Below are 14,167 nucleotides of genomic sequence, written 5' to 3' on the forward strand. Positions count from 1 at the left end.
TGGCATGAGAGGGGAGGGGCGACGGGGTACGAGACAGAAAGGATTGACATTTCGGAAGAGAGGGATAAAAGGGAAAATATAAAGAGCAATTGTAAATGTTTTGCCTGCCGTCAGATTTTGCTAACGGCTTTAAGTCTGTTCCTCATTCCAGAGAGCTACATGTCCAAGAACTCTGAAGATGATGAACCAGCAAAGGAATCAAAGCAGTCTATTCGAAAACGTAGCCGAAGTACAGACGAATACTCAGAAGAAGAAGAAGAGGATGGGGATGAACCAGAGGAGGGGAGACCTGTCCGCAAACGGCTGAATCGAATTGAAACAGATGATGAAGATAACTGCGACAATGCGAACAAAGATGCAGAAAAGCCTGCACCTGCAAATAAGCCGTCAGCACCTCATGCTCCTCATGACAGCACCAAGAAGCCCTGCTACCGGATAGAAAGTGATGATGAAGATGACTTTGATAATGTAGGGAAAGTAGAAAGCCCGTTGGACTACAGCCTAGTGGACTTGCCTTCCACCAATGGACAGAGCCCAGGTAAAACTATTGAAACCTTGATTGGCAAACCAAGTGAGAAGACTCAAGCCCCCAAGGACAGCACAGCCAATGCCAACCTGGCACCCAATGGGACGGGGGGTGGGCAGGAGGTAGTAGGGCCAGAGGAAGAGGAGGATGAACTTTTGAGAGTGACTGACCTTGTTGATTACGTCTGTAACAGTGAACAGTTATAAGACTTTCTTCCATTTTTGTGCTAATTTATTCCACGGTAGCTCATACCAGCGGGCCAGTTATTAAAAGCTGTTTTATTTTTCCTAGAAGACTGTCCACTACAGTATCACTTTTTAGAAGCAAGAATTTCACCAGTTCTGCAGTCTTTCTGTGAAGTGACCAGTTTTGAACTTTGAAGATAAATTGCTGTAAATTCCCTCTTAATTTTTTTCTCTCCTTCCAAGTCCATGGTCCTGGGTAATTTCATTCACAAAAACCTTATAACAACAAGAGATTTGTATATTTTTGACTTTATATTTCCTGAAAGCATACAAATTTGTTGAAACGTGTGGCCTATGAAAGCATTCCAAATCAGTCAGGGCCCAAAACGTAACTGGGGCAGGGGGCAGTGGGAGGCGGGAATGGGGGCGTGTGTGCAGAAGCACTTGTGCTTTAGCTTTTTCATATGAGATATATATTATATTTAAATGTTCACAACTTAGATGACAATTTAACAGACAGTTTAAAAATTAATGTCTCTACTGTTGCATTTTGTGAGTTGTAGGTTAACATACATAGCTCATTTTAGTAACCACCTTCATGAAAGCAGCTTGATTTAAGATTGGAGATAACCACAGTAAATAAAGAGGCCAAGAAAGTACAATAAACAAGAACTCTAGTATCCATTTTGACTTGCAGAGTTTCCTGATAAACATCCTTTAAAGTGTTTATACAGTAAAGTGTACTGTAATGAAGTTTTGACGGTCGAAACATGCTAGCAATGAATTTATAAAACAGTTTTTCCATGCACATTTCATCAGATGGCCTTTAATGTACAGTATCTGGTGGGAGGGAATCTGTGTGAAGTTAGTTTGTAAATGGGATGATACCATGTGAGTGCTGTAAACTTTTTCAGATGCCAGAACCACTGTATAAAGTAACTGTCTGGCCGTTTGCGTTTTAAACCAGCTATCAGAGTATTTTGAAAGGAATTCGTTTGTACACACTGCATTGATCACAGGATTACAGCACATCTGACGATGGAGGGATTTTCAAATAAACCTCGACTGGTCCATTCATGCCCCTAATATCTACTTCAAATTGAAGTAAACAACTGGAGCAGTTTTCCTTTTGGAGGTTTTCTGTTTTGGATTTGTGTGTTTGTTTTGATTTACTTATCTGCCTGGATGTACTAGCAGGTTTTGAATGTAGTGTTGGCCTTTGGCCATTAGAATTTTCTTAAAATACATTTTAATAGTTGTCATGTGACCAACTGATTTCAAGAAGGCAGTATTTCTGGGAGAAAATGCTTGACTCCAAGACAATATCTCATCACTTTGAGTGGCATGTACGTTAGCTCAAGTATACAGATTTCTTTTTTAACAGTTTATTTGGCACATAATAGACAGTGAAGCTGAAGTTTGTTTTGGATAGCACTCAGTTTTCTCTTGGCTCTTAATTAAGATGCAGGCTGTAAAGTTTATACATGTTGTAGCCCACAGCTAAAACATAGCTGCCAAATGTTGAAATCTGATAAGGTCACATCTATTAAACCTTTTGCGCTGAGATTTGGATTTCCCCCTCCCCCTCCCGGTGTTATGTCCATTGCCGGCAATGGATGCACTAAATTTGCTGCTGGCACCAAGGAGTGATTTCTCCTTCCTACTGCCACCCCCACCTCCTCAATGTCGTATTGACTAGTCAGTCAGTAGTTAAGCACTTCTATTTCATTGTAATAAAGCTGGCATTAGGCCTTTACTAAATACCTCTCTAGAAAACCTAGATCCAAAAATACCTACCTTCTAGCCTTGAAAGTCCTTGTTTTTGTTTTTCCCCTCTGTCCATGTTAGTTCTGTAGAACTGACTGCATTAATGTTATTTCATTGGGATTCTAGCAGTTCATACATCCTCATGTATAAAAGTAAAACCATCAAAGATGCAAAAGGTTAGGACCCACTCATCGTTTGCTATGGTAAGCAAGGTTTGTGACTTAAGAAAATGAGAATTCACTTTTTCTTTCCAAATAAGTTTATTCCATCTGAATTTTTAAACAAATAATTATTTCCACCATGTCAATTGATAGTTAACAGGTTTTATTAACAGATGTTTAAACAGGGTAGTGCGAAAAGCCACAGAAGGTTAGAAAGTGTTCTTAAAAGCATCTGTAGCATTTTAAGCTACTATTCAGTATATTCTGCTGCCTTTTTTTTTTTTTTGCTTAGGTGATGCAACAATGTAGTGCTGCTACATTTCTAATACACTTGTGTTTAAAATGATCAGTGACGTGGCTCCCATTTTTCAATGTTAGTAACTGTGCATTTTTAGTATTTGCAGTGCAAACTGTCTGATTCACATATGCAATACTCTGCGCAGCCAAGACTTCTGTTGTCTTTAGGCAGTGCCATAACACTTTTGTTCTCTGACTTAGCCTTTTAGTATCTGATCAGTGCTGTAGCAGACATTCTTGCTGTAGCATTAACTCTGAATTATAGACATCTCGTGGGCAACTAATTTCAACGTAAGAAAAATACAAAAGAGTTGGAAGTATTGGATACACCAACCAGAGAAAAAAAATCAAATATTGTGTCTGAATTGTGGGAATGATGTAAAAGCAGACAATATCATAAAGTTCAGTCAGAACACTGGAACAGAGGATCCAGTTGTTTTTCAGGTACTGTCAGTTCCATAAATATATACATGATTTTGATGCTGCTATGCAGCTTTACTTCCTGTATGTCAGTTTTGTAGATTGACCTTCTATTTGATTAAGAAAAAGTTCTCCCTGATGTTAATGTGATCCCAAAGAGTCCAAGCCTAAAACCCTTACACAGGCAAAGCTCCCTTTTATATCAATGGGAATCCTATCTGAGTAAAGACTGCAACATTTGGCTCAAAGAGAGGGCTTACATTTTCAGCCCTCTCCCAATCCCCAGTTTTGAAGATTTTCTGCTTGATGGAAAATGTATAGTATCTTATTTGGGAAATGGCACTTCCTGATAAGAGCACAAGTGACCCCTAGTCAGATGGTAAGGATATTTTCATTAGTTCACACTATGGAAATGTCTTCCAGTTGATTTGGTGTCATGCGCAGATTGTGTTCTACTGTAATCTTGGTAAGGAATGAAGTGCAATGTTTTTGGATTATGTTAATGTCCACAGGGAATACTAATCTTCAGCTGTTGCTTAAGTTAATAAGCAAAAGATCAAATCGTTTTAGAAACACAATGGAGACTTGCCTTGGGTTATTTAATGGAATAGTTCCAACTGGAAAAGAATAAGCAGATATCAATCCTATATGTAAGGATTTGATTGCACAAACAGCTATCCATCAGGTTGTGACTAAAAGTTGCTATGTTGCAGATTTTTAAATTGAACATTATTTAGTGCAGAACTGACTGGGAAAAAAGTTAATGAAGTGCAGATTAGGTTTTAAGCAGCATTGGAGAGGGGAAGAAGCTACAAATTGAGAGAATTAAAGGAGGGATGGAACTTTCTAATCCATTTCACAAAAAGAAGAGTGATATTTGCTGGCTTGAAAACCACTTGTATGAGCATTGGTGTCAAAAGTGTACAGTAAATTCACTTCACGCTAGATGGATGTGATGAATTACATTAACAAAGCCCGTAATATAGTAAGAACTTCACCATGGCTATTTTTGTCATCTTTGATTCTTCTAAATGAGTGTATTCCTGGTTTTAAAAATCAAATGTAGACACAGTGTATGTCTCTTTGTTTAATTATGAGTACAGGAAGATCAATATTAAACAATGAACTCTTTGAGTATTTGATAGTTGATTCAGAGTTATGCACATTAAATTACGTGAACACATTAACACATCTTTTCTTTATCTAATGGCTTTTGCGTTTTAACTGCACTTGAGAAGAACAGTGATGCTTTTTTCTATATTTTATGTTTATAAGGTATGTCACCGTCTTTAAGACTATCCTTTTGGATTAAGGTGCCTCAGTTGCACTTCTGCTAATGGAGGTTGGACTGTATTCCGTTTGCTTCTGTTTTGTCTTCCCTGTGTCTGAACTCCTCCTGAGAGACTGACTTATTCAGAGAACCTAAAGGCAACATGTATGTTCATAAAAGAAAAAACCTTGGCATGGCAATCCATTTGTTCTAATTTATCTTAGTAACTTTATCATTTGAACTATGTGACTATCCAAATGCCATAGTAGTTCAATAATTCTAATAGTACACGGTCAGGGTGTCCATTACCAAACCTCTGTTTTCAGGCATTTCTAATTTGGCATTGAAAGCTCTTCTGCACGAAGGCTTGGCCCAACAGTCATTTTTTTAAAACTTGCTTCCAATCACATACTTTCACAAACCAACTTTCTTAAAACTAAACAAGATAAAGGTTACTTGTGTTTTTAAAATCTCCTTTGTATACAGTAATTAAATAATATTTCGTAGTCCTGCTAGTCCAAAAATGGTCTGATCAAGATATTTGTGTCAACTGGCTCAAAATGGCAACAAGTGATTGTGGTACATGTGCAGTGACTACTGTTCACAGGTTTGTATTATAGATTTTAATACACAGGATGCATCCTATGTGCGTATTTATGTAAGAAGAACACTTCCAGTCCATTGGGTAAATAAAACCTTTAAAAAATTGTATATAAATAAATATTAAATCCTTCAAACAAAAACAAATCTTTACTGGAAAAAAATATACTGAATGGAGGAGGGAAGAAAGAAAGCAATTCATGTTAAGTAGTCCTGATCTGCAAGTGCTTACACACAAGTGCGTCTATGGAAGTTATTAAGACTGTTTTTAGGAATACAGGTTTGCAGGATTAGGACTAGAATTCTTGACGCAATCTAGGAAATCCTGGCTGCCAATCTTAGCTTTTGAGTTTCACCCCTCACCTGAGTTAGGGGATGGAATGTTGCTTTTAACTGTTTTGGAAGTCAGGAAATATGAAGTGAGCAGAGAGAGGCCTTAATTTTAGTTGAACTAATGTTTGCAATATGTATTGACCTAAATTTTGAAAAATGACTAATGATTTTGGATGCCTCCATTTTTGGGTGTCCAGTCGGAGACGTGTTAAAGACGCCTGACTTTTCAGAAACTGCAGAACACTCACTCACTGAAAATAAGGCCACTTTGAGGTGTCTCCCATTGGACAACCAAAAATTGAGACACTGAAAATTATTAGTCCCTTTTTGAAAATCAAGTCACTTACTAAGCTCTTATTATAACATCAGTATAACTGCCTGTTTGAATGACAGAACTCCAAACAGCAAAAAACAAGGTTGTATGGGAATTGAAATACCGTATATACTCATTCATAAACCGAATATTTTTGGTAAAGTGACGCATCAAAGAGCGGGGGTTGTCTTATAAACGGGTCTACACTGAAATTTGATGATTTTAAACTCTATGGAATCATTGAATTGAATATCTAATACAGGGATTGGCATCCTTTGGCCCCCGGCTCGCCAGGGTGCTTACCCTGGCGAGCTGGGCTGGTTTGTCCACCTGTGGGAGCCGCGATCAGCCGAACCTGTGGATGCGGCAGGTAAACAAATCAGCCACGGACCAAAGGTTGCCGATCCCTGATCTAATACATTGTAGTTTTGTTTACCTGGAGCGTCTGCAGGCATGGAGCCCCTCAGCGCCCTGTGGCCGCAGTTCGCTGAGGGGCTCCATGCCTGCAGATGCTCCAGGTAAACAAAACGTCCCGACCCGCCAGCGGCTTACCCTGACGGGCCGGGAGCCAAAGTTTTCCAACCCCTGAAATGTAGGGTCGGCTTATGAAAGGGTCATACAGTTTTTGCTATTTTTACCTATCCATTTTGGGGGGTTAGCTTATAAACGAATGGGCTAATGAACGAGTATATACGGTAATTGCCCAAAGCTTCAGAGTAATTTAACTTATTTATACATTCCAAAAAATTTATATTACTTAGAACAACACTTAAATTATGTACAGTTTCTGAAGGAAAGAGTAGAACATTCTAAAGTAGGTAATAGGTCTTTACAATTGAGAATGTAGTGTAAAGGCTCCAGACACAATTACAACTATAAAAAATCTGACAACCTGGGTTTTTAGGTATCACTCTGTAATTGCTTGCACCCAGTACCTGTTCTCATGAGCGGTAGAGACAAGGGAAATGCAGGCAGAGGGGACACATTGCTTAATAATTGTACTTGTGGCTGTAAATATCTCTGATTGCTACAAATAACCCCAAAGGTTACCAACTAGAGCTGAGAGATCAGAGGGGGAAAATGTTGCTCTATTTTTTTCCAGTTTGTTTACTGTGTGCACTGGATAGCACTTTGTGTATAGTCAGCCTCACTGTTTCCCAGGGCTAGTAAGAAATTGTTTCCCCCTGTCGTTTTGAGTGGAACTTTAAAATGACAGTACGGGACAGGAAGAAAAAATAGCAAAATGTGATTGCAAACTCACGACCATTTGCAGAAGGGGATTCAGACAGGCATAGTGTTGAAACAACTTGTAATTCACTCTTAAAAACTGACAATTTCAAATTGACTCTGCCCTTTAACCCTCTTGACTTCATTCCTATCCCCAGAGCTGCATAAAAATCTGTGTATGTTAGCAAAGGTGGTTTCCTACAACGGATGAATGAGTGCTAAAGGGTAGGTGTGGATGCAGGGTTTTTTGGAGCAATACATTAGATATTATAACACTGTTTGGCTTTGGCACAATCAGATGGAGGCCGTTCTGTATGCTTATCCCTCTTCTTATGACCCAAACAGCTATATTGATTTATAATATTTAGCTTAGCCTGTTAGGATGTAACAAGTTGTGGTAGCCATGTTGGTTCCAGGATATGAGAGAGAAATGGTGGGTGAGGTAATATCTTTTATTGGACCAACTTCTATTGGTGGAAGGTACAAGCTTTCAAACTACACAGAGTTCTTCATTGGGTGTTTGAGCTAAATACAAGTCGTGATTTTTCTTTGTAGTTAGTCCCAACTTTTTAGCTCAGGCACTCTGCTTCCTTCCCCAGACCTGAAGAAAAGCTCTGCATGTACCTTCCACCAACAGAAGTTGGTCCAATAAAAGATATTATCTCACCTTGACTCTCTCGGGACTTAACAAATGATTCTACAGGAAAAAAGCTGTTCTATTGAAAGCCGTAATAGGCCTAGTACTGGCACACCATTTATTAGCTAGATGACTGTAAGGTTCTTAATAGATATTAATCTGCTACTAAAGTTAATGTGGTAGTAAAGGAAATCAAATCATAAATCTTTTGCTTTTAATTTCATACTCATTACATTGACTCTGAAATCTTGTACAGTGTCTTATTCTTACAGTACATTCATTAAAATGATACTTCCCCCGAACTTGCATTAAACTTCTTTTAAATGCCAATGGTTGCTAATTTCTTACTTGTTTCACGGCCCTCCTTTATAATACATAGCAGCTGTCATATGCTAGTTGCCTGATTCGAAAAGTTTAATATCACTATTTTAGTGTATAATGGCTATCAAATGGGCACGTTCTCTGTGTTTTATACCTGATGTTCATGTCTCTATTCACTGTCCCAGTAAATTTAATACAGATTGCTTGCTAGCAGAATGGTTGTTCCAATACTCTGTGATGATTAGGTGAAAACTCCCAAATATGGTCTCTTAAATTTTAAGATATGCTTACATGAAATACAGTTTTTGTCTTACTTCTGTGTGCTGTTTAAATGTTTGCAGAGAAACCTACAGTTCCTTAAAGTTTTTATCTCAAATTCACTGATGGCCTCATTTCTGTTTTATCTTACTCTTAAGAGGTAACATGGTAAATTTCAGAAAGCTTAGCAGCTCTTTCTAGAGTTTAACCCTTGCTTTGCTTGAGTCCTGAACCTTGATTTTTAAATCTTTCTCTGAAATCATGGCTTGCTATATTTTGAGGGGAAAGGACTGAGGTGCACACACTGCATGTGTTGTGTGTGTGGAGGGGGAAAAATATGTTGAAAAAACTGGAAGTGTAATTCTTGTTGCACATAACTTGGGTGGTGCTTTCACTGTTTTGTTTCCCACCAGTAATTTCACCTGCATGTAAAACATATACATTAAAAAATTTAAAACGAAAGTCATGGTGGTCTCAGTGCTCAAAGGGGTTAACTGCAGTTTAATAACCGCTGATGTTTTTAGATTTGCAGTACACAACTGTTTAAATACTGTATTCCTTGTAAATGAAGTAAAAAAAAAAAAAAATGTTAAGGCTGGTGCCAATATTTTTGTTAATGAAATGTTCATTGTTGTCTCTCACTACAGTCTGGTCAGAACACTTTGTGTATAAGCTGGGCCTGAAGCCATTTTATAGCTTGTAGGCCTAATTGTGTAACTTTTTCTTTCATAATGTTTTTGTTATAATATCTACTGTCATTTCTTTCGTATAAATATGACATGTAAATTGTCATAATAAAAAAATTAAATAACTTGATGATGTACAAAGTATAATGTGTCTGGGAGAAGCATGTTTGCTTTTAATTTTCCTGGCACCTAAATAGCAAGGAGAGGCTTCTTTTTGTCTGACTTTAAGGTAGATAGTGGAAAATGGCTGCTGCAGATCAGTCCAGCCTTTGAAAGTGACATTTGTTTGGCTACAAGTAGCAAATTGTGCTTTTTCTCTTAGGCAGTTCAGCCTCTGAGGTTTTTCTCTTTGACCAGCAGTTGATGACCGTGAAGAAATTTGAAATCCCTATCTTTTGTATAGCTGCACTTGACTGGTCTTTGCTATCAGTTTTCTCTGTATTCTATATTTTCTAGATATACTATTTTAAAAAACAAATATAGGGCTGTTCTATTAGTTGATCCAGAATGGCAAATTGGGAGACTAGCTGCTTAGGGCCACATTTTTAAAGGTATTTAAATGCCTGGTGAGATTTTCAAAAGCATCTGGGCACTTACCACCTGCTGAAAGCAATGAGTTTTAGGCATCAAAGTGCTGAAAATCCCACTAGGTGCCTAAATAGCTTTAAAAATCTGACTCTTATTGCTTTAGTTCTGCTGCCACCTGCTCTCTTTGACTAACTAAATCCATGTTTATACAAAATGGTTGTCGTTGTAAGGCTTAAATACTCTCAGAGTGAGACATCCAAAGCCAGTCTGTCAACAGAGCCTCTCAGACATGTTATGGGTGCCTTGGTCAGGGGTTCACAATCTCCTAGATCAGAGTTCAGCCATTTGATTGTAGAGGCAGGTTAAACATAGCCTGGAAAAGCTTCAACTTTGCTGAGACCTGGGGAATGTTGGTGCTTGGCAAGAGGCCTCCTTAAAGAAACAGCTGCAGTTAAAGGTCCAGTTTAGGAAAGGAAACACATTTGATGATTCCTTAAAATCATGTTGATGGCAAGTAAATTGATTGGGACTGCTGGGAACCTTTAACACTTGTAATGTTTTGTGTTTTTTCATGATGTGGTTTATGGAGGCTTTTGGAAGGGGAGATCCTGGCTGAAACCTGTTGCTTTGTTGGAGTACTAGGAGGCAAAGGAGGAATGGACCGAGTAAGCGGTACACAAAAATGACGCTCAGTGATCCTACATAGAGTTCCAAACCAACTGGATTTTGCCAAGCACTGACACAAGTGGAAGAAATGCCTAAACCTACAATAGTTCTTCTTCTGCAGTACAGTGTGGCTATAGTGACTCTAATGTTAATAAGAGTTTAATACAGGAAAGGGTTCATCTTGAATTTGAAAGTGGAAACATCATTTTGTATGGACATGGAAGAACCAAACTCATGCATCTGAGAAGAAAAATGTAGGGGATATAGATACATGGTAGCTTCTCAAGGTAGGCAGAGTAAGCTTTGTCTATGCAGTTCTGAGTTGGAGACAGCATGCCATTTATGTGATGCTGTAAATTGGCTCTGATCACTCTACGTATCCACTTGCCTTAAGCACTTCAGCTTTGTCTGCTGTAATCTACTTAATGGTGCAGCTCACCTAGTGGTGGAAGTGGTAGGGTTCAGTGTCTCTCTTACCACAGCATTATTGTGGTTAAAACACCTAAGCCATGTCTATGCTATAGCTCCCACCATTTCTGTTACTGGTGGAGCTGTACCAGTGATGAATTACAGCCATGAACTTTGTTTGTACAGACAAGGTTTTCCAAGTGTCGTCAGCATCTCCTGGCATGGATCACTGCTTTTTAGCCATAACTTACAACCAGCAATATGATAGCCAAGCCAGACAATTCCAGGCACAAGGCTCTGAAGCTTTCAGATGGGACTCCAAGAGCTCTGCTTCTTTGTTCACTTATTCATACATGACAAGAGGTGCATCTGGGCTGAGTCAAGTCCTGCAGAGAATATTAGAACCACTAACTGTGACAAATCGAAAGAGAAATGTATTTACAGCTTGTGATAGCTGGTCTGATAGGTGCTTATGGCAATGGATAATCATAACATTAAGAAAAGGAGTTTTTAGTGGGCAACCAGGAAACAGCCCCAGAAAGTACAGAAGAAAGCAGGAGCTAAATTGGAGATCAGTTTGATGGCTCTCAATGCTAACCTCTGTGAAGTCTCTCATAACCTGTTTCCTTCTTCTCTCGGTATATTTTTAATCAAGGCCCTTATTTTTCTTGGGATACAGTGAAATTTACTTGCTGCAGAATTGTGCCAGGCTCCATGCTTGGATTTATTGTTATTTATTATGTATTTGTATTGTGTTAGTATCTAGGAGCCTCAGTCATGGGCCAGGACCCTAGTGTACTAGGTGCTGTACAAACACAGACCAAAATGATGGCCCCTGCCCCCCAGATCTTAAAATCTAAGTATAAGACAAGAGCATTTAAAACAAACTTTGTTTCTAGGCCTTGTGGCTGGGAAGAAAAGCTTCCAACTATGAACTGTGTAAAATTACTGCAATGTGTTTTCCTTACTGAATCTGTAGACAACCCAAAATGACTTCTCTGAAGGGTATGAACTTCCCATTTCTCTCAGTAGTGTTGTAACACTGAAGATTAATAATGGTGACTGGAAATTTCAGTATTGGCTTTCACTGATTATTTTAGCAGGAACCAATTAATATGCTTATTGTTAGATCCAGCGGCAAATGCTGGAACATGGGTCAGCTGACTGTTACAGGGAAAGAGACTGTAGATTTTTTCCCCCTCCCAAGTGCTAAAAGCCCTTAATAGCTACCACACCCAAACCACCTATCCTTCCAGTTCCTATCCAAACTCTAACCCTCCCCACCTTCCACCCCCATACCATCTTCTGCAAGGTAGTTATTCGTGGTCAGCACAGAAATCTGTGGCACAATGAAAATAAGTGTGTATGGAAGGAGTGTAAACTTAAATTTAACACAAGTCACTGTACTATTATTTGGTTTAAATTTTGCACTCAATAAAAACCCTCCATTTAAAAAATTCTACTGAATCCGATGCAGGATTTCCATTTTGCTCCAGAAGCAGTGGGAAATCCTACGGACGGTCTGTATATTAAGAAGCTGGGCAGTGGGTCAAATTGAAATGGTTTCATAACCTCTAGTTCATGATTTGTAGTGGATGTGTCTTGTGCAATGTGGAGGGGGCACCTCAAGAAGACAAGAAATTTGCACTAGTGTAGCCCCAATGATGTCATTTACTGGTGCAAACCCCTAATGCAGACACATTTTCTTGGTGAGACTTGATTTAGTAAGTGACCTGTACTGGTGCAAGCCTCCCACTTTAGACCAGTACAGCGCATGTCTACACTGGGGACTTGCCGTGGTATAGTTAAAGGGGTCCAAACAAACCCAGTATAGACAGGGCCTAGATCTGAGAGGGTAGTCCAGTCTTCAGAGCCATGGAGTCACTAACCTCAGTCCTGAGACCACCAACAAGTGGGCTAAGTAGTAGAGGCTTGTGATGTAGTTACCTTCCCAGCAGAATCTGGTTCCAGGCCTCCAAACTCATCTCTCAAGAAGTACCCACACAGTTATCAACAGGTAAGTTAAATAGATAATATTTAAATAGTAAGGTGTATATATGACTTCCTACCTTTAGCTTTCAAGGTGGGATGAAGCCTGGGCTTCTGCCTATCTAGCTAATAATTCAGTTTACATGCTGCGATGATCCCAGAAGAGCTACTTTATTCTTTTTTCCCCTCTTATCTTTGCCACCTTTCATGCTGAGGTCTCCATGCCTTAACTAGTGTCCTCCATCAGTCTCTCCGTATTGTCACTAAGGTGTATTGAGTCGAGTAGGTTCATCTCTTGTATCTGTACTGGTGCTCACTGTAACACTTCTGTTTGCTTTTTGTTTTCTAGATGATGACAATGTTTTAAAAAAGAAACTGGTAAAGACACAGGCTTTCTGAAACACAGACTGGAGGTGTGTTTCGAAGTCAGGCCACCATTTGGTCAGGACTCAAAACCCAAAAGCAAGAAAACAGATTTTTCTGGGTGAAATCCCCCCTTATTTTATTTATTAAAGAATTGTATATACTTGATGGAAGATCACTGACTGTGCATTGGAAAATAACCTGGCCCAGTGGTTAATGAGGCACAAATCCGAGTAGTGCAAAGAACCTCTGGAATCAAATATGGAACGTGATGTCATTACCTATTGCTCTCGTCCCCATCTCTCTCTTCTCCCCCCCCCCCCCATCCTGTTTTATGGAGGGTAAAGAAGCCAGCCGCTTCTGCAATTGCTGTATGCCTAGGACAGCCCCCCCTGTCTCTGTAGAAAGGTAGGGTGTGTGATACGGGTGGGGCAAGTACCTCCATGGAAATGTTCACCTTCTCCCTCTGCTCCCGTAGCAAGTGCCCTGGTGCACAAGGCAGTCTCAGCCACCAGCATTCACTTTATAGGTCATAAGAGCATGTGGATGTGGCCTAGACTTAGAAAGTTGCCAACAGAGTCTTCTACCCACTGCCTGACCTGGAAGTAGGAAGAGCATCATGTGTGCTTCCGGTGGGTGTGGTCACAGGCACTGGGAGGCACCAGCCAGCAGGATGGAAATAAAGAGGGATAAAATTTTTTGCAGACAGGAAAGGAGAGAGAGTTAAAAGGGACAAAAGAACACAGGTGAGAGAGCAATTGCTGCTGGATGGGTTGTAGGTACTCATTTCCTGATCAACTGCAGAGTGTGGAAGGCTCAAACAGAAAAATGTGCCAACCGCTGCTGTATCTAGTGTACCTGAAACTAGTGGCTAACCTGGGAGCTGCATTGTAAAACTCTGCTTTTTCTGGTGTGTGCATGAAATCTCGTAAGTTCCATTATCACCACCATAGTGGCTCTTTGCACCCGAACGAATAAATTTCCACAATGATTTTTTCCACCTCTGTTCTGAAGGACTGGGTGTCTTTGGGTCGAACAGGTTATTAAAGGTCCTGTGCTATTTTATGTTCAGAGCTAAGAGTGTTAATTGTCATGTGGGATCCTATTTTTCTGCCATAGAATAAGAGTAATTCCTATGTAAGACAATAGCAATTATTTGTATTTTGTAGAAATAAAATCAGGCCCTAGGGGCCCAGCTTTCTCATTCCTTCA

The 14,167-nt window shown here is 39.5% G+C and overlaps 1 protein-coding gene across 4 annotated transcripts in view; it reads left to right on the forward strand.

Moving 5' to 3' along the window:
* The window catches only part of RSF1 (remodeling and spacing factor 1), a 127,386-nt gene extending 113,219 nt beyond the window's left edge, over positions 1–14,167 (forward strand). For 3 of the 4 annotated variants that reach the window (XM_054015792.1, XM_054015793.1, XM_054015794.1), the window contains exon 16: positions 152–9,131. In XM_054015792.1, coding sequence (XP_053871767.1) covers positions 152–732 — 581 coding nt within the window. In that variant the 3' untranslated portion in view covers positions 733–9,131. Of the gene's footprint in view, positions 1–151; positions 9,132–12,941 lie in introns of those variants that run through there. The other variant, XM_054015795.1, reaches the window with a different exon arrangement.

The sequence above is a fragment of the Malaclemys terrapin genome, chromosome 1, assembly GCF_027887155.1.
Source record: "Malaclemys terrapin pileata isolate rMalTer1 chromosome 1, rMalTer1.hap1, whole genome shotgun sequence".
Classification (NCBI taxonomy): Eukaryota; Metazoa; Chordata; order Testudines; family Emydidae; genus Malaclemys; species Malaclemys terrapin.